This window comes from Triturus cristatus, chromosome 4_1 (genome assembly GCF_964204655.1).
Source record: "Triturus cristatus chromosome 4_1, aTriCri1.1, whole genome shotgun sequence".
NCBI classification, from domain to species: Eukaryota; Metazoa; Chordata; class Amphibia; order Caudata; family Salamandridae; genus Triturus; species Triturus cristatus.
In genome coordinates this window covers 731,691,681-731,713,550 of record NC_140585.1, presented here as the reverse complement: position 1 = coordinate 731,713,550, position 21,870 = coordinate 731,691,681, and the positions used below count along the sequence as shown (strand labels likewise).

Sequence of the window (21,870 nt, the reverse complement as noted above, 5' to 3'; positions counted from 1 at the left end):
TTACATTTTAGACAAGTATGCCCCTTAATTTCACATTTAAATTGTAAAGGTTAACTTGGGGTGTTTAGATTTTTTCAGGTTATTAAACTCTGATTTATTAGAAATTATTTGTTATATGATATGAATTTACCTTGTTATTTGTATCTAAATGGATGAATGATTTTAAGTAGTGCAAAACGACTCAGGCCTCCATTATAATTATTGCAGTAATTAGAGTGGTAATACCATGCCTATAATTACTAAAACAGTGGGAATTTATAACTCCAGGGTGCAGAATTATTGGTGCATTACAAGTAGTCTCATACACCTCCAGTGGATACTGAGTAACGTGTAATATGGTGTTACCACACTGATATCCACATGTTCTGTCATTTTCTTTTTTGTGTGTACCAGTTCATTCAGGTTTAACCTGGAAAGCTTTCCTTAAAAACACCTGTGGTAATAACCATTAGCTGTGATACAGACGTGGGTGAAAACTTGGCCAAATCAGTATTTCAGTACCTCTAACCACTTTCGACAGGGGCAGCCTTTTTTGGCCTTGGGGCAGGGCATCATACAATAATAGATGCTCTGATAAACAATTTACTCTGTCTTATAATGTGCTATAACAACATGGGTTTACTAAATGGAAGTAACATGAGCAGTATGCTTTTATCGGCTATCAATCTGTATTGTTTTGCTGGAGTCAGCAGTATTTAATAAGTGAAAAACACTTTGTGACTTGCCTGAGCATCACCAAATATGCTTTTGATTGCTAGATACCTGTAGCATCTGCAGATTGTTACGTTTTGAAAGTGTTGCTCAGCTTTATATTTTTGATCATTAAAGTATTCCAGTGTATGCAGACAGTCAGATAAAGTTTGATTGAGTGATCACTGTCGTTTACACACGCTGCAGGTACCTGCCATCACGTTAACAGCCAACGTGATTTGGTTTGCTGACCACTTTCTGATGCAGAAGATGCCAGATGCTGCCAAACTTTTGGACAGGAAAAGCTTCCAGGCAGTTAAAGCACACAGGGAGAGTTTTTTGCAGCAGAAGTCTCAGTCACTCGCCAAGTAAGTTTATTTAAATCTGATGTATGAATTTTTAACAATGGTTTTTATCAATATTTTTTCATTCTTAATAACTGTTACAGTACAACATGTTTTTCACCATTCAGTCAACGTCCTATGTGTAGCCTGTAAGAAGTAGAATCATATAAAATGCAGAATCATTCAACAAGAGATAACAAAAGTGATGGGGCCTTGTTTGTGAGGAGTGTGTGGTCATATGACAAACGCTGGTCTACTTATGCACCCTTACCATGCATAAAGGCACTCATGCAGAAACCTGATCATGCAGTTTAAGGGTGCCCTCTGTATGCACCCTTAAACTGCATTATGGTGGTACTGTATTGACATAAATGTCCCATTGTCTGGCAGTATACGTACCAGACCAGTTGGCAGTTTAGAAGAAAATGTCCCCATTTTCATGTGTGACTTCCATAATTAGTATAGGTAATGATTGCCCACTGCCGGCCATAGAATGGGGAATTCTGAATTATCAGCATTTCTAACTACAAACAAATAACTAGTTTCATATCTAAACATGTAGAGTTATCATATATTGCCTGTCATTGTGGTTTGTAGAGCTCTGTGTCTGTCTCTCTTGTGGGAAGACACACACTAGGATTGTAATGATATTTCCTTACAGTACCCCTGCTCTCTGCATGCCATGGGCACCCTGGCCTGGGGCCTTCTAGCACAGAGAGGAGGCAAATGAGCACTTGTCCTAATCTGGGACATGTATGCACAGGTGCCAGGTAGCAGCAAGCCAATGAGACAATCCATAGCTGTGCACCCAAAAGCATTACCCTCTGTAGTATCAATGCAATCCTAGAAGCAATGTGTGCCAGAAGTGGCCCTTTGTAGACCAAAATCCCAAGCTGAAATGGGGGTGGGTCCTTGTCTATCCATGGGGTTGGACCATGAATCATAAAAACCAACAACAAGACATACCTCAGAGAGTGTTTTACAAAATGTATTATTCAGCGAAGATCAAATGCAACAAATCAACTGATCACATTAGGATACACTCTTCTGATATCATTATGTGTTTTTCTGTGCAACAAATTACTTGTATGTTGGTTCTTTACTATATACAGGAGCAGAAACATTTACAACAAACATAGACACAAAAATACTTATACAGAAATCAAAATGTTCACACCAACCTATATGTGAAAAAGCACATTATTTCATAAGTATGTCGTACAAATTGTGCTTTTCCAACACCAAGAATGAGCTTTTCCTTATTTTTTTAATAAATCCTATTAAAGGGAAAATATCCACCATTTTATAAATCGTCAATCTAATTATCAGTCCGTTTTTATGTGCATCTCTGGTGTACTATCCTAATCTTTTATAGTTCTTGTGTTGGCACACTCCTTGCTTAAACCAAGGGAAAGGTCCTAATTCGACAGGCATGGCAGTAGAGATGCTGTATTCAATTGGCCTCAAACTGGGCTCAGAAAACTGGCCCAGTTGCCCACCTTAGGGGATTGTTGACATGTTTTGACTCTTAATGATTCCAGGGTCTCCACAGGATGGGGCTGGTAATCTGTATCTAAGCAGTCCTTCACAAAGTCATAACTAAGTACGGCAAGTGCTCACAGACTCCTTTCTCAGTGTCACATATCAGGGAATTTTCTTTGTAGATTTGTGCCGCGGTCCAGCAGGGTCCCAATCAGGTTGATTTGACATACCCACATGATCTCCAGCTTTTTTCAAACAAATTAGGCTGCTGTGAACCGGTGCCTTCTAGGAATGTGACTTCCACAGTGGATCAATAATCCGTTGGCCAATGGCTCAAATCATACCGGATCGGGAACCTGCTGGCCCACAGCTCCAATCTATAAAGAATATTCCCTGAAGGGGCAACTGGGGCCAGTTGTATGTGTCCTGTGTGAGACCATTGAATACAACATAGATACTGCCAGGCCTTCACATTAGGATCTCCCCTCCCTCTTTGCTCCTGGTTTAAACAAGCAATGAACCATTAGAAGAACTACCATAAAAAACAGGTGGTACACTGGAGAGAGACAGAAAAAAAAACTGACTGGTACCTAGATAACTATTTATAAAATAGTGGACTTTTACCCGTTAATATGGTTTTCCAAAAACTAGGCAAACACTCGTTCTTAGTGATTGAAAAACACTTTTTGCATGACACACATATGAAATAATGTGCTTTTTCATATATGTATTATTATGACCGTTGTGATTCTGTACAAGTACTTTTGTGTCGGTTTTAAACGTTATTGTTATTGTATAGGGTAAAAAACCAACATATACATAATTCATTGCACAGTGATAACAGTGAATTGTATCCTAATGTGATCAATTGATTTGTTGCTTTTGATCTTGGGTTTTGGAAACTATTTTTAGATATATTGTGATATTGCTCACCAATTGGTCCATTTAAGCGTACCATTGCCTTTCTCAGCAATTATATATGTTGCAGACAGAAAGGTTGTGAGAATAACAGGCGAACTCCTAGCAATGACATAAGATCAACAAATCCTTTTTTCGCAAACTCTGACCATAGTCTGAATGAAATTTCATACAATACAAAACAATTTGTAGAGCTCACAGCTGCCTCTGAGGAGTCGTCCTGGCACTAGCGGCATAGGTCCAAGGAAAGAAGTTAGACTGCAGAGTTAAAAAGAAGAGTTTTCAGATTTTTTCTAAAAATCGCTTCTGAAGAAGCAAACCATAGGTTGATTTGAAGGATATTCCAGAACCCAGTAGTAAGGAAATTGAACAATCTTCCTCCTCTTCTTGCTTTTCTCACCCGAGGAGTCTGACGTAGCTTTCGACTGCTGGATCTCAAAGATTGGGAGTAGGCCTTTGTTCTCTTTCTTAAATATGTAGGCTCTCTAAGGTCCATAGCTCTAAAGCCAAGGTGAGCACCTTAAATTGGACTCGCTTAACAGTAGGCAGCCAGTGAAGATGTTGAAGGTGGGACTTGGGTTATAAGAAACTGGAATTTTCTAAATCAGTCTGGCAGCTGCATTTAGCACATTTAGATGACGCAGTAAGTAAGCAGGTAAGACAAACACTTTTCACGTAGTCCAGTTTGGACATCACTAAAGAGTGAACAGTGGTCTTATGTGTGACCTCGGTCACAAGATGTAGCATTTGACTTAGAGATTTTAGAGTGGCAAAGCAGCTAGCCGTTACAGTTTTCACTTGGGGAGCAAAGGAAAGATCAAACTTTATCCCAAGGTTTTCTTCCAGGGGATCCTCATCAATAGTCCTAAGCACTGAATATTCCCGCCCATGTGTAGGGACCCTGGAAATATAAAAAATTATGTATGAAAAGCATATATATATATATATATATATATATATATATATATATATATATCTCTCTCTCTCTCTCTCTCTCTCTCTCTCTCTCTCTCTCTCTCTCTCTCATCTGATCAAGAGCATCGCCTATGGGGAGAGGCTCCGCATCCGCCGAATATGTAGTGATCCGGAAGATGCGAAAATTAAACAAATGGAGAGTAGCGCGAGGTTTTTAGCTAGAGGGTATAGCCCCAAAATAGTGCAGGCTGCTATAAAAAAAATCCCAAGAAAAGGCCAGGGAGGATCTTCTAGTGTACAGATTTAAAAGGCCACAGTTGACTGTGCAGGACAAGATGCAACCGGTCAGGCTTATTTTAAAATATTCAAAACAAGAAAACGAGTTGAGGAATATTATCAGACATAACTGGCACTTTATTCAAGATGACCCAGTGATAGGTGCCCTTATGCCCTCAAACCCGGCAATATCCTTTAGGAGATCGAGGAGCATGGGAAATGCGTTGGCTAACAATAGTCAGGAGAACTTTCGGAAGGATACTTGGCTAACCAATAGAAAGGGATTTTTCAAATGCCTATCGTGCAGAGCATGCCAGTTTGGGAGCAATACAAAAACCTATACTACTGCCTTTTCCAGAACAGAGAGGAAAATTAAACAACATCTAACTTGCAAGACGGAATATTGCGTCTATGTTCTGGAATGCGATTGTCATCTAAAGTATATTGGCAGTACAAAGCTGGCAGTGCACAAGCGTATTCTGCAGCATCTAAGGGCAATAGCTAATAAGGATCAGAGTTACCCGGTTGCGAGACATTTCCAGGCGATACATGACAGTAATCCACAACATCTCTGCTACTTTGCCATTGAAGCCATACCATTGGCAAAAAGAGGCGGAGACAGAGAGGCTAAATTGCGCCGCCTGGAAACGAGCTATATTTTGGAATTTGATTCTAAGTCCCCGGGTGGGCTAAATGTAACAGAAGATCTTCACACATTTTTATGAGGGCTTATCAATTTATTTTTAATTATTTGTAGCCCGAGTAGCAACCCGTTTGATCATAACTCAGATGCAATGCACGATGATCCTAATATGTATAATACAAAGGTCATGGGGAACTGTTTTAGATTTAATACACTTAAAGGCCCCTTATGAAATGATATCTTTGTACATAACCTATACTTTTTAGATTTTGATAATTGGTTTTAGACAGGAGGGTAGTTTCTTATCTTTGTGTTTTTTAACTGATTACATTTAATTGGGTCCCTGTGTGCTTGACATTTATATCACTCCTTCACATGGTATCAAACAACAATTACGTTCACACGAAACTGCAGTCGCAAAATAAAATTTGGTCTACACAGTCATACCTACATTTGAAAGGGTGTATATATGCCACAAACGATTTGGCATTAGCACTTTATTGGCACAAGTCACTTTTTTTCCAAGTACTGTAGCATATAGTCACTTTAAACAGTTTGGTTATCAATCTTTGATGCAGGGAGGGTAAGAAAAGGCTATTTTTTAAAGTATGATACTAGCTTTAGCCATACAAATTGACCAATGTACAATATGATATGGACCCTTATATGGTAATGGTAAACATATATACCACACCTTTTAGTCCAATGCCTCAATAACAAACCAGTGATTGACTAAAATGAGCCTATTTGGAGCTTTGGTAATTGGCCTGTTAATTATATATATTTTTTTGGAAAACTATCGTCCCTGGAACGATTTATCAGGACTATATGGGAAGATACGTTTTTTCTTGTATATTTATATTTACTTCGAGGGAGCACGTTAAGTTGTAGACACTTTGAATGATTATATGTACTACCTATGAACAGTAGAAATGAGATTAGGAATGCATTTATGCTTTCATTATCGGTGATTGTCTTGCAATTTTGAGCGTTTAAAAAGTGAAAATATTTACAGTTGGTAAAAAAGCTTTTTTTCGTATTAGTATTTTACAAATATATTTCTTCTATGTTCATGGATCTGTACATGCACTGGCACTTTAAATCCTGGGGTAGTTGCTCAGCGCAGTCATGTGATCAAGGCCGCCTGAACGGCCGAAACGCGTCGAGACAAACTGCTGAAATAAAGAATATTGCACCACTGATGGTCTGCACTCGTCATTTCTGCATAAAGCAGAGGGAAAGTGTCACGAGTTGGAGGTGAGATATATATATATATATATATATATATATATATATATATATATATGTATGTATGTATATTTTCTCATACCAATGCAGCTCCAATCTAGGAGGCTAAACAATGCAATAACACACATAAAAACTGTATTTGCCAACATATAAAAACACAAGAGGGCAAGTAGCACTTGAACTCTGTTTTTTAACAGCAGCAGGCGAGGGCATGTTTTTATTGACGGCTTTTCCGCACTGATGACGGCAAGAGCCAGAAACGCGTCTGCGGATGTTTTATAGCCGACACATACCCCGTGAGTGCACCGGACCTTGAGAGTACCATGAACTCCTTATTTTTGCTGTGTAATAAGTGGTCTCCACCACCACTTCCCGGTTGCACCCGCCGCGAGTTCGGCTGGCCCCAGGTGGAATACTGTGTTTTGGATTCAAATTGGGCTGCTGAACCGCCGCTTACGGACTCTGTTGACCTATTCAGGTTGTGGCTTATACAAAGCTAGAGTGCTTCACCATATGTGGGACACTCGCAGAGTTTTCGTTCTAACAGCGGCAGGCGAGGGGATGTTTTTATTGACGGCTTTTCCGCACTGATGACGGCAAGAGCCAGAAACGCGTCTGCGGATGTTTTATAGCCGGACACATATTTTTGCTGTATGTGTATATATATATATATATATATATATATATATATATATCTGTAAATATATGTTTTGCATATATAATTTTTATTATTTCCGGGGTCCCCGCACATGGGCGGGAATATTCAATGCTTATTACTTTGAGGTTATACCCCTGGAAGAGAACTAGGATTACAGGTAAGTAACTTATCCTTCCTGGAAGTTGATGCAGGGTAGTGAGGAGCCCCAAGCTCATGAGTCAGGGTGGCACATAGTACCAAAAAAGAGGACCTATTTTTTTGTCAGAGTTAAGCCTGAGGAAATTATTACTCATTGTGGGAGCCGGCCTCGTGGCGTGGTCCTGTTCCCCCTCGCTAAGCCGCACGAGGTCCCATGCACCTCGGGGCTCCTCCATTTTGGATTATACGTCACTCCACGTGACCACCTGCGTGACCCCGCTTCACCCGGCCTCTGTCCCAGCGAGGCCCGACATCGAGGCGCCAACCCCTGGCCCGGGGGATACCACGTGAACCCTTCCCACTCCCGGCGGAGGGCAGTATCGATGGGACCCCCAACCGTCCTTCCACACCTAGGTGCGATCGCCCCACAGCTCTCTGGGGCCTGGCGCCTCTCCTGCTGGGCGTCTGGCCGCTCCCTACCCGGCCTCTCCGCCCCCTCCCGGCGCAAGGGTCCGGACATCAAAGGGCTCCAGTCCTATATCTGGGGCGACCCGACAACAGGACAACAGTTGTATCCCTGAGTCAAGAGCCCTGCTGATCGGATCGCGGCTGACCCTACGGAAGAAGACTCATCCTGAACCCACACTCTGAGCCCTGCTGACGACGTCGCGGCTCCACCGTGCTTAAAGACCTTCGCAAACCTTTGGGGCCCTGCTGACGCTGTCGCGGCCCGACCTTGTTGAACCTTACCATCAGAGCCCAGCTGACCTCGTCGCGGCTCGACCGAAGCGGACCTACCACCGGAGCCCTGCTGACTGTGTCGCGGCTCGACCCAAGCGGAACTACCACCGAGCCCTGCAGACGCCGTCGCGGCTCCCCCTGTCTGAGCCGCTCTGAGACCAGCACTCAAGGTCTGGCGCAGAGCCTCCCGTACCTGGTTGGTACTAAGACTGTCCCGCTACCCTATCCCTCTAACAGACATTGAGACTCTTACTGGATCCCTCGATCCCACTGTAAATATTGAACGTACTACTTCTGATAAAGAACCAAGTCAAGCAACTGATATTGAGTCCTGTGTGGTGGTGTTACTGGGCCTAGTACGATCATAGGAGAAAGACCTCCCCGAAGGGGGCTTCTCAGCGGCGCTCGGCTATAACTTTGCGGTAGGAAGGTGCCCCGGAATAGTCTCCCCGACTCCCCGGTGGTCCTCCCTCCAACATTTGGTGGCCAGCGACGGGATCCGAGCCAGACGCAATCGTACAGGCAAGTAACGCACCCACTACCTAACCAGACGGAAAAAGAAAAGGGAACCATGGAAGGCCAAGAGGCAACCGTGGCCGCAACCTTCCAGCCGGAAAGGTTGGAAGAATACACCCACAAAGAACTGAAACAATTCTGCAAGGACAAAGGGATCCCAACCACAGGATTGGGCACCAAGGAAGAAATGCAGAAAGCCCTGAAAGCCTGGACAGAACCCCAGACCACTCCACCCCGAGCCGAAGGGACCTCGGCCCGGGACGGAAACCTGCCGACCCCAACCCCGACAGATGGGGGGCGAACCGTCCCAGAAACCAGCCTTTCCCACGAAGAAATGCGAGAACGGGAGAGGGTCCGGACACACGAAATGGACCTCGCCCGACTCCAGCTGGACGGTGAGCTCCTACTGGCGGAGAAGAAAATAGCCTTGGAGCAACTACGGCTGCAAGAGGAAATCGAGGAAAAGAAACGGCATCGGGAACTAGAGGAGAGACGGCTAACCCTCGAGCACGAGAGGAGCCTCAAGGAACTTGAACTAAAATCTAAAACGGGGGAGACCAGCACCCCCGGAGCCCGGGACGCTCTGCCACTGACCGAGCCAAAGGTTCACATCCCCAAGGATGTCGTCAAGGAGTACTATAAAAATGACGACATCCAGCAATGGTACCGAGCGTACGAAGTAGCCATGACCTCCCATCGGGTACCCCGGAAGGATTGGGGTGCCGGCCTATGGGGGAGGTTCCTCAGCGAGGGGCGGGATACCCTGCTGCAACTCCCCGACGCGGTGATGACATCATACGACCACATGAAAGAAGCCCTACTCACACGCTACGGACTATCAGCCGAGATGTACCGGCAGCGCTTCCGGGACTGCAAGAAGCTCCCTGGTACCACGTGGGTCGAATACGTGGACTTCTTCAGCCGAGCATTGGAAGGATGGATAAAAGGAAGCAAGGTCACCTCATACAATGAACTGTTCGACCTCATTGTCTGGGAGCACCTCGCCAACAACTGCTTTGTTGAACTAAGGCAACACCTCCTGGACGGTAAACTGACCGAGCCCCGGAAGCTCGCCGCCGAAGCAGACCGATGGGTCAACACCCGGGTCCCCCGGAACCCAGTGGGGGACTACCAACGGAGTACCACGGGACCTCCCCGCCAGCGAGGCGGAGGAGGGGGGTCCCACCGCAGTCGAGAATTCCCGGCCGGGTCGCCCAGAAGCCCGCCACGAGGCCAAGCCACCAACTACACGTCCCCGACCCTGGGCCGAAGGGGGACCCCTATCGCACGGCCTGGACCACGACCGACAGTGACCTGCTTCGGCTGCCAGCAGACCGGCCACTATGCGAGCGACCCGGCCTGCCCCGTGACCCGATGGAACGGGACCGCTGGGCCCCCTCCCCGGCAAATAGCCGCCGCAGCCCTGGGGGAGGGAGAAGACGAGGAGGAAAACCACGACGGCGGGTCCCCCGAGTGGGAACCAGCTGCCATGTCGCTTGTATGCCTGGGCTCCCGAGAAATGGTGCCCCCAGCTGCCATCCCCAGCAACACCCAGAAGTACCAACAGTGGGTCACCATCAATGGACGACGGGCCGAGGCCCTCCGGGACACTGGGGCCAGTGTGACCGCTGTCCGCTGCCACCTGGTGACACCCGAACAAATCCTGTTGCATGTCCTATGCCCTGTCCGGACCGCGGACAACACCGAGAGCATGTGCCGGATGGCCAGGATTCCCTTCGAGTGGGGAGGAGTGTCCGGCACCCTAAAAGTAACTGTCAGCGACGACGCCCCAGTAGACTGCCTCCTGGGGAATGACCTAGAGAGCTCCCCCTGGGCCCAGGTGGAACGCCGAGAGCATCTGGGGATGCTAGGACTGCCCGAGTGGGCCTGTGCCACCACCCGGTCCATGACCGCCCAACCAGCCGCTGCCACGGCCCGACAAGCCGACGGGCCCCGAACTATCACCCTCCTCCGGCACGGAGGAACCTGACGAGGAGGCCGGGCCATCCGAACTTTCTCCCGACGAGGCCGCCTCCCTCAGCGAGATCCCCGAGCTGGCCCAGTGGCGCCACGACGGGGGCCCCACCCGCGAACAATTCCAGCAAGAGCAGAAGGCCTGCCCGTCCCTCGAGGGGGCCTGACAGCAAGCGGCCGCCCAGGCTGCGGGGGACCCCACGGGAACCCACTGGGTCTATTGGGACAATGACATATTGTATATCGAGCAGAAAGTCGCCGAACTAGGGGCCGGCCGGGTGTTGGTGGTCCCCCTCCGATTTCGAGAGTTCCTCCTGAACCTGGCACATGACGTGCCCCTCGCCGGACACCTCGGGCGGGACAAAACTTACAGCCGCCTAGTGACCCGTTTCTATTGGCCCCGAATGAGAAGAGACGTGGACCATCACTGCCGGTCCTGCCCGACCTGCCAAGCTAGCGGGAAGACTGGGTGTCGAGTGAAAGCCCCCCTACAACCATTTCCAACCGTCAACACCCCATTCGAACGAGTGGGGATCGACATCGTGGGGCCCCTCGACCCCCGAACCGCCCTGGGACACCGCTTCATCCTGGTACTGGTCGACCACGCCACCCGATACCCCGAGGCCATCCCACTCCGCACCGTGACAGCTCCAGTGGTGGGTCGGGCCCTGATGGGCATCTTCTCCAGGGTGGGGTTCCCCCGAGAAGTGGTGAGCGACAGGGGTACGAACTTTATTTCAAAGTACATGAGATCCCTCTGGCAACAATGTGGGGTCACCTATAAATTCACCACCCCTTACCACCCCCAGGGGAACGGACTGGTCGAGCGGTTCAACAGAACCCTGAAGGGGATGATCAAGGGCCTGGAAGAGCCCCTGAGGAGGAGATAGGATGTCCTGCTGCCCTGCCTCCTGTTCGCCTATCGGGAGGTACCACAGAAATCCCTGGGCTTCAGCCCCTTCGAACTATTGTATGGGCACCCCGTCCGAGGGCCCCTCAGCCTGGTCAAAGAGGGCTGGGAGGCGCAAGTCCAAGATGCCCCTCCCGATGTCTACCGGTACCTCCTGACCCTGCGGAACCAGACTCGGAAGTTCCGGGCCCTGGCAGAAGCCAACCTCGAAGCCAGCCAAGAAGACATGAAACGCTGGTATGACGAAAATGCCTCAGCCATCGAGTTCGAGCTGGGCCAGCAAGTCTGGGTCATGTCACCCGTGGACCCCTGCGCCCTGCAGGACAAGTGGACCGGGCCCTTCAAGGTAGTTGAGAGGAAGAGCCCCGTCACGTACCTGGTCGACATGGAGTCCCCGAGGAACCCCCTCCGGGTCCTGCACGCCAAACCGGCTCAAGCCCCACTTTGCCCGAACTGAACTAAGCCTGCTGCTGGCTACCGACGAGGGGGGCGAAAGTGACTCCGAGCCCCTACCAGACCTCCTGCGGTCCTCGGGCCAAGACAGCTCCTTGGAGGGCGTCCGCCTCTCCGCCACCCTGACACCAGAACAGCGCCATGACTGCCAGAAGCTGCTGCAACCCTTCGCTGCCCTCTTCTCTCTCACGCCCGGGGTGACCCCCTGGTGCGTCCACGACGTGGATACTGGGGACAGCCCCTCTGTGCGACACCGCGCTTACAGAGTACCTGACCGAGTCCGAGCCTGCATACAGACCGAGGTCGCCAAGATGCTCGCCCTCGGAGTCATCGAGCCTTCCGACAGCCCGTGGGCCAGCCCGGTAGTCTTGGTGCCGAAGGCCGCCGCCCCCGGCACTGCCCCGGAACTCAGATTTTGTGTCGACTCATGGGGCCTGAACGCAGTCACCAAGACCGATGACCGCCCCTAAGCTGATCGATCGCTTAGGGGCCGCCCGCTACCTAAGCACCTTTGATCTCACCGCTGGGTACTGGCAGATCAAGCTCACTCCCGGCGCCCAGGAACGATCTGCCTTTTCCACCCCCGATGGGCACTACCACTTTCGGGTAATGCCCTCCGGTATCAAGAACGCCCCAGCGACCTTTCAGAGGCTAGTGAACAAGGTCCTGGCTGGACTAGAAGCCTTCAGCGCGGCCTACCTCGACGACATTGCAGTCTTCAGCGACCACTGGGCCGCGCACCTAGGACACCTCGGGGAAGTCCTGGCCGCTCTCCAAAGAGCCAGGCTCACCATTAAGGCCAGTAAATGCCAGATCGGTCAAGGATCTGTGACCTATCTGGGCCACCAGGTGGCGAGTGGCCAGGTGGCGCCCCTCCAGTTAAAGGTCGACGCCATCCAGGCGTGGGAGCCCCCCGCAACCCAAACCGCTGTCCGGGCCTTCCTAGGCCTCACAGGCTACTACCGACGATTCATCAAGGATTATGGCAGCATTGTGGGCCCCCTTACGGAGCTCACTTCCAAGAAACAGCCCAAGGCGGTGCACTGGACGTACCGCTGTCAGACCGCTTTTGAGGCCCTCAAGGCGGCCATGTGCGCTGCCCCTGTGCTACAGGCCCCTGACTACAGCAAGGAATTTGTAGTCCAGACCGATGCCTCGGAGTACGGGGTCGGGGCTGTCCTCTCCCAGATGGACGCCAAGGGACTCGACCGACCTGTGGCCTTTATCAGCCGCCGACTGCTGCCGCGAGAACAGAGGTGGAGCACCATCGAGCGGGAGGCCTTCGCCGTGGTATGGGCTCTCAAGAAGCTCCGGCCCTACCTTTTCGGCACCCACTTCAGGGTCCAAACTGACCACCGGCCCTTGCGGTGGCTCATGCAAATGCGGGGCGAGAACCCCAAGTTGTTGCGATGGTCCATCTCGCTGCAAGGGATGGACTTCACTGTGGAACACCGGCCCGGCAACGACCACGCCAATGCTGACGGCCTGTCCAGATTCTTCTGCCTCGGCGAGGAGAACCCCCAAGGAGATGGATGACTCTCCCTGCCTTCAGCTGGGGGGGACGCATGTGGGAGCCGGCCTCGTGGCGTGGTCCTGTTCCCCCCTCGCTAAGCCGCATGAGGTCCCATGCACCTCGGGGCTCCTCCATTTTGGATTATACGTCACTCCACATGACCACCTGCGTGACCCCGCTTCACCCGGCCTCTGTCCCAGCGAGGCCCGACATCGAGGCGCCAAACCCTGGCCCGGGGGATACCACGTGAACCCTTCCCACTCCCGGCGGAGGGCAGTATCGATGGGACCCCCAACCGTCCTTCCACACCTAGGTGCGATCGCCCCACAGCTCTCTGGGGCCTGGCGCCTCTCCTGCTGGGCGTCTGGCCGCTCCCTACCCAGCCTCTCCGCCCCCTCCGGGCGCAAGGGTCCGGACATCAAAGGGCTCCAGTCCTATATCTGGGGCGACCCGACAACAGGACAACAGTTGTATCCCGGAGTCAAGAGCCCTGCTGATCGGATCGCGGCTGACCCTACGGAAGAAGACTCATCCTGAACCCACACTGAGCCCTGCTGACGACGTCGCGGCTCCTCCGTGCTTAAAGACCTTCGCGAACCTTTGGGGCCCTGCTGATGCTGTCGCGGCCCGACCTTGTTGAACCTTACCATCAGAGCCCAGCTGACCTCGTCGCGGCTCGACCGAAGCGGACCTACCACCGGAGCCCTGCTGACTGTGTCGCGGCTCGACCCAAGCGGAACTACCACCCGAGCCCTGCAGACGCCGTCGCGGCTCCCCCCGTCCGAGCCACTCTGAGACCAGCACTCAAGGTCTGGCGCAGAGCCTCCCGTACCTGGTTGGTACTAAGACTGTCCCGCTACCCTATCCCTCTAACAGACATTGAGACTCTTACTGGATCCCTCGATCCCACTGTAAATATTGAACGTACTACTTCTGATAAAGAACCAAGTCAAGCAACTGATATTGAGTCCTGTGTGGTGGTGTTACTGGGCCTAGTACGATCATAGGAGAAAGACCTCCCCGAAGGGGGCTTCTCAGCGGCGCTCGGCTATAACTTTGCGGTAGGAAGGTGCCCCGGAATAGTCTCCCCGACTCCCCGGTGGTCCTCCCTCCAACACTCATCCAATCTCCAGCAGACTTTAGGCCCATTTTAAAAGAGTTTAGGGCCCAAGAATCCTCCTCCTGAAAGGATTGAAGCATTTGGGTGCAATCACCCTGAGACCCTATGTTTCAGCTAGACTCTCCATGAAAATATTAAAACGAGCACTGGTAAATGCATTAGGTTTCGTTAAGAGGAGTGGGAAAAGTGTATGAGTGCAGGTAGAATCGTTGGAGTGCTCTCTGTGCAGGGTGAGTGGTGACGACAAAAGTCCGTAAAAAGAGGCAAAGATCCTAAACAAGTACAAAAGCATACACACTTTACGCAAACACACGGGCACAAACAAATACAAACCTCATACAATGGCAACGCTTACAATACTTGTACATGTATGTGATACTCATCATTGTACACATGTATTACACAGACATACACATGCTTAGTTACATGCATATTAACTCATGCACAAACTCGCATATAACATTAAAATGGTGTATACACACATTTTTTATTGTGCTGCTAAAAATATGCAGCCTCAATATTAAAATTAACTACTCAGCTGAAGTAAAGGAATTAACTTAATAGGATGTACAATGAAATAACATTATCCTATGTAAACTTCTAAGACTCACTGTTTCCCTTCTGCTAATAAGGAGCATCAGCAGTTTGCTCTCGGCTCTTGAGCTCGGAGGTTCCCTTCCCTAGAAAACATTTGTCCAGCGTATGCTTTTGTTCAGTTATAACTTTACTTTCCTGCACTCAGCCTCGCAGCTCTCTAATAAAACACAAGACTGCCGGTGAACGCAAGTCTCCTTCATCTGTTTCTGTACTAATGCCTAATTAAGGCGCTTATTTTCAGAAATACAGGAAAGAATAAACGGGATATCAAAGGAAATAAGAATAAAACCAGTGACCAGGAGAATGTAAAGAGGCAGAGGAGGAAGCACTACAGAGAGACTACTGTCAGAGAGAGATTATAAAGGGGGGGGGATGGGGGATGGGGGGGATGGGGTGTGTGTGTGTGTGTGTGTGTAATACGAGGGTATTAAATGAAGGGGTGAGTGGGATAAATACGACGATGAGGGGGTTGCTGAAAAAGAATTAGGACTTGCAAACTTTACAATAGAGCTCATAGGTACTGCAACAGGGATCGGTGATGCAAAGATTTGTGCTAGGTCTGAGCACGTATTTTATATAGACATTTTGTACCAAAAAAACATTTTCAGTCCCACTGCAAAAGATCTTGTGTCCTTTATCTGACCTTTACCAAACTGAGCATGACAATCCTTATGTGTACAAACATGGCCTGGATAAGCGTGTCGTAGGTTGGTTAAAAATAAAAGCGTAAAAATTATTGCATGTGGAAAATGTAGACACAACGAAGATATTGGCTGCATCCTTGAGGGTCAGTGGTGCTGTTTTCGCTAATTAATTGGGTGCTTCATAAGAGGGGAATTATAAAGAGAGCATTTAAACATCAAGCCTCAAGGAGCGCCTGTGCCCTCTCCTGTTCCATCTGCACCTTAGTAGGCACTTCTAATCCTGGGCCTTTGGGCTCGTTTTCTATGTTTGCTCTAACTCTCACAAGACTCTTTCTGCCGGTGCGACGGGCTGATTCAGACCTGCAGAACTCCAGCCAGTCCCATACCTTCAGAGGCTCCTCACAGAAATGGGTTTCTCAAGCAGTATAATCTTCAGCATGGCTGGGAGCATGAGGGTTTACTGCAGTCTCTTGTCTCTCAATGCCCTCTTCACCTCTGTGAAGGATGCTCTCTTAGTCTGTACCGCAAGGGTTTAATCCGGAAGCAGGGCAACCTGCCCATTTCCAATTTGATATGGACCATCTGTCCAGGCTCATTGCACTAAGACATCTCAATCCTTAAAGTGGAGGAGCTTAGCCACCACTGGATGGGGCTGCCCATCCGGGGGTGGTGGTCGGACTCCTCTGTTGACTGGAATGCTCTGTTAATTGTCCCTGTTCCCCACCCCCCCCCTCCCACCCCACCTGACCTGGGCAAAGTTCCCCTCGTGGAGCCTGACCAGTATTTTTAAAACAAACGGGGGGATACCCATTTCGCCGAGCATTGCCCACAACCTGGATCTGGGAACCAGGTCAAAGGCAGTCTTCAAGTCGATAAATGCAAGATAAAGACTGCCCTTGCCTTGCACCACAACCTTCCAATAAATTAGGAGGAATCTGAACACTTGGTCCATTGTCCCAGTCTTTGGTCTAAAACCGGCCTGGAACTGGGAGAGGATATCTTCTTCTTCAGACCATGACTGTATCCTATGCAGAAGCATCCGGCCAAAGACCTTCTGCATAGCATCTATCAAACTAATTGGTCTGTAGTTGGTGGGGTCATATCCTTAGATGAACATGCACCTTTCAATTGCTCCCAGTGTGGCCAATTTGCTAGCGTTCTATGTGCCGCAGCGCACTTTAAGGTCTGCTGACTAAGCTCTGGTCTGTAGTCCTCAAGTTTTAAGAGCTAGAGCCGGAGGTTGCTCTTTTTGCAGTCTTGCGGTGAAACTAGAGTTCGCTCCCAGTCTCTATCAGAGGGATTCAGAATCATTTTGCTTTTCGTAAAGCCATAAAGACCTGGCTCTTCCCGGCATAACTTTTTCCCCTCCATGCTCACTCTCAATGTCTTTGGTGGCGCTGGGACGCCCCGTCGCTGGGACAGCCATGCGCATTACAAATCCGACTATAATAATAATATAATTCCTCCCAATTTGCCTTTGCCTCTCGCTGAGCTGCTTTATAGGAATTTCTGGCAGATTTTATATGTAGCTGGTTCTTCTCTTTAATAGCTTTCGCCAGAATCGATCTTTTTTCTCTACAGTTTTTATTATACCAAGAGTAAGGGTCCTTGGTAGAGTTGCTAGATTTGTTTTGGAACTTGGAAATATGTATTGATTTGGGCAACGGTGTTCATATGGGCCCTAGGCACATCTATCGATCTTGTTATGCTTTGTGCCGCATCTTGAAGCTTGGTCGTGCCTACAATTAATTTGTGTTTTATGCCAGCAATTTTTTTCTTCACTCAAGGCTACCCTCTTCCATTTCAGAAACCTTTTACAGTTTGATGGAACTATGGGCCAGATGTAAGTAAAAACAAATTTGCGAGGTCTTAATAGCGATTTTTACTGATTCGCTATTAAGAACTCGCAAACCGCAATGTAGGAAAAAAATCGCAAAATGTCTGCCATTCGGTAAAAACTGCAAACCCCAGGATTTGGAATTAGCGAAATCGCAAATTAAAAAAATCGCAAATTAGCGAATCTGCCATTCAGGTGCACCCTGATGACATCACACACTGGAAGTGGCCACACCCATGCTGTTTCTCAGTGCCTGAGGCTGTGGGATAGGCAGAGAGTAGGAGCACACTTCCAGGAGCTGCACAGGAGTTACCAGGAAGACACAAAATACCAGGATGGAGACACAGGAGAAGGGAAAGGAGCCTGCAGAGAGGAAGCAGACATTTAGTGAAAAGGAGTTGGAAGTGTTAATTGAAGAGGTTGTGAAGACTCACAACCAACTTTTTGGGAAGAAATCTCTGCATGTTCCAGAATCCCAGAAAAGAATGATCTGGCTTGAAATCCAAGCCAAAATTAATGCCATTGGTGTCACCCAGCGCTCCATCAACGAGCTGAAGAAGCGCAGGTATGATCTGCGCTCTAGTGCGAATGAGAGGGTGGCTGACAGGCTTAAACAAGCTAAGAAGACAGGTGGTGGACCATCTAGAGCGCCTGCAAGCACACCCCTGGACGAATTGGTGGAGTTCACCATCAAGCCTGAGACCATCAGTGGGATAGGAGATGTGGACAGCTCAGCCAGAGACAACAACAGACATGGCCTGATTCCCCCCCCCCCCCCTCCCACACACACAATTCCCAATCCCCCATGAGTAAGTCAGAATTCCACTCCAGTCCATATTTTGCAAACCACCAGCAATGCATTATGGGAGATGTAGTCCTGAAACCCATATAGCATATCAGTCAGTTAAATAAACACAAGTGCAGGCCCCAAACATCTGTCAATAAGCAAGCGGAGGACTGTTATTGTGACTAGTAACTCATGTAATTTAATGTAACACAAATGCGGTCAGGCAAGTCAGTAAAAGGATATTATGTATCCCCAGACAAACCTGTGCCACAGACTGCTGAGAGGGAGACACAAGAGGCACCTGGGGGACAGCATGCTCAGGAGGGAGAGACCCTGTCACCCACAGACGTCACACTACCACCACCACCCCCCCAGACCCAGGAGGTTCATAGTGGGTAGCCTGCAGGAGATGGAGGGGTCAGAGGAGGAGAGCACAGGAGCCCCACAGACCCTGCACGAGGAGCAAGCACAGTCCCCGTAGACACAGTCACCCATGCAGCGTAGCCACACCAGTGGTCCCAGATGCAGAGCAAGGGCACACAGTTCAGATGCGCAGGGTGGAGGATCCAGTGTCTTCGCAGGTCTGGAGGGCACAATAGTGAAGGTGCAGTGGCTGCAAGGGAAGACAATGCGGTCAATGCAACGATATATGGTGTCCATGAACAGGAACCTTAAGGAGATCAAGGAGGGCATCAGTGGCTTGAACCAAACTGTTGCAGAGGGCATGCGGTACATGGCTGAGGCAGGAGGCAATGAGGCTGTTGTGCACAAATGTGGACCGGGAATGTGGCGCAGGGAAAAACAGCACCAGGAGGGTTTCACCAAGGTGGTGAACCGCCTAGCCAATGCCACTTCTGTCCTCAGCAGGCGCACAGTGGCCATGCAATTGGAAATGGCCCACTGCAGCCAGGATGTTGCTAGGGCGTTGGTGCAGGTTACCACTGCGGTCGAACTGCTCCAGACAACAAACCTTGCTGCCACAGGGTCTGGGGATGGTGGAGACAGTGAGGAGGTCACCAGCCGCAGCAGCATTACTCCACCCATTGCTGAGCCCAGACGGCGTATCGCAAGACAGGGGCGAGCAGCAGAACAGTCCTCTAGGGAGGGCAGTGTGCAAACTGAGCGGGGCACTTCTGTGCATGGCCGCAGGAAATGAGTCCATGCTGCCACAGACATTTTCAGATGGGTGAGGTAACCCATGGGACACACGGATAGTGGAATGCAAGGTGCATGCAGTGTGTTAACGCCACACTGGGCTACTCAGGGTACTCAGAGGCAAATATGATGAGGCGGTGTGCATAACTATTGCCTGATGTAAGGATAATAAAACACCGTTACACAATTGTCATCAATGGCTTTGTCTCATTACTTACTTAGAAATAGTTGCGTGTGATCTCAGAGCGTCTGTGTCTCCCATCTGCTGCTCCTGCAACACCTTCTGCGCTGTGCAGTGGCTGTGGGCATTCCTCATCCTCTGGGTCTGAGTTGGTGATTTCAACTGGTGTCCCCTTCTTCGTGGCCAGGTTGTGTAGCATGGCACAGGTAGCAATGATTTTGCAGCATATATCGGGCTGGTACTGCCTTGCACCCCCACTCTTGTGGAGGCAGCGGAACATGCTCTTCAGGAGTCCAAAAGTCAGCTCCACCACATTCCACGTGGACTTATGAGCAGCATTGTATCTCCTCTTACTTGGGGTAGATGGGTTGAGGAATGGGGTTAGTATGAATGCACGCACCGCATATGCTCTGTCGCCTAAGTGGTAAAGGATGAGACTTTAATCACAGGCACTAACAGATACAACAAAGGTATACATCAGGATGTGTCACATGCATTTACCTAGCAGGTATCCTTCGCCAAATTAACTCCCAGCCAGACGTGTGTAGATTCCGCTGTGCCTGAAGATGTAGTAGTCATGCGTGCTGCCAGGGAATTTTGCAACTATATCAGTTATGATGTGTGACGCATCACAAATGACCTGTACGTTGATCAAATGATATGACTTCCCGTTCTGATATATGTACTCCGTGGCAGAGGGGGCAGATTGTGATACGTGTCCCATCGATGCACCCTATAACATGTGGGAACTGGGCCATCTGATAAAAATCTCTCTTGGTCTTATGCTGTTCCATTTGCATTGAGGGAAACCTGATATAATGGTGCATTCTCTGAAGCATGGCATCCAGAAAGGTGTTGAAGAAGAGTGACAGGCAACTTTGTGAGACCCCTCCAGCCACAGCTATCATCCCCTGGTAACTACCGGATGCAAGTAGGTGCAGGGAACAAGGGACCTTAACATGTGGTGGAATTGCGTGCGCCCTGCGTGTTTGCTTCTCCAGGATGGGGTGCAAGTCTCGTATGAGGTCTAGGATGTTTGTGGGGTGAAGTCTGTACCTGTCATGTAGTTCCTCTTCTGTGAGTTGGAAAAGGGTGATGCGTACTCTGTATATGCGTTTCTGTCGCCGCCTCATCCTCTGTGCTGCTGCTTGGATCCGCATCCGCCTTGCAATGGCCATTAAACTGCTGCATTCTGGGGCTGTTTTTATGCAGTACACCTGGTTACCACCTGCTTTGAGTTTGTGGTAGTTTGCGACTCGCAAATAGCGATTTTCCGAGAAATCGCTATTTGCGATTTTTCTTATATTGGTCTGCGAATTTCTTTTTGCGAGGCGCTATTTTGGAGTCGGTGGGTCTGATTTGCAAAATAAGGAATCGCTAACTGATTTTGCTTTTTTTTTGCGATTCCTTATTTTGCGATTGCAAACATAGGAATTCTGCGAATTCCTGGGTTTGCGATTGGTATTTAGCTTCCTACATCTGGCCCTATTTCTCTAGTGGCTGACAGGGATTGGTTGTTTGACTGGTAATAAGTTGCCTCCCATAAGGGTTTCAGAGTTAGACACAAGGGATTATGGTCACTCTCTGTGGTCGTACCCACTAACATGTTGATCAAGTGCCCCCACAATTTACCATCTAGGGGGATATAATCGATCGTAGATGGGCAGCTGACTCTGTTATAGGTATTGGCACCTTGCTTATCGGAAGGTGACCTACCATTAGTTGCTCTTAATCCGTACTCCATAGTGATGGAATTCAGTTGGAATACCTTTTGTGTTCATCTTTTAACTAAAGGAAGGTCAATTTGAGGAACTGCCCATCTGCTGTCTTGATCTTCTGTTCCCATTAGTTCCTCTATGGCCAAGGGTTCATAGGTGCAATTAAAATCTCCTGCGACTATTACTCTTGAGTGGGGTGAGCACTTGTCAATTCGTCTAGTGCTGAAATAGTAGTCAAGGGTCTGCCTCCTTGCGGCCCTCTTGCGTAAACATTAAAAAGTTCAATTAGGGTACCTCCACTAGGTCCTCTAATGCTTAGCCACAGAATGTCTAGGCTTGCGCTTGTTTGGATAGTGATTCGACAATCTAATATGATACTTATCCAAACAATCAAGCCCCTAGACGGGCGCCC

General features: G+C 49.2%; 1 protein-coding gene across 1 annotated transcript in view; it reads left to right on the top strand.

Moving 5' to 3' along the window:
• The window catches only part of WASHC4 (WASH complex subunit 4), a 987,939-nt gene that overhangs the window by 206,228 nt on the left and 759,841 nt on the right, over nt 1-21,870 (top strand). The window contains exon 13 of the mRNA XM_085653223.1: nt 898-1,058. Within this exon, the coding sequence (XP_085509349.1) occupies nt 898-1,058 (161 nt within the window). The remainder of the gene's footprint in view (nt 1-897; nt 1,059-21,870) is intronic.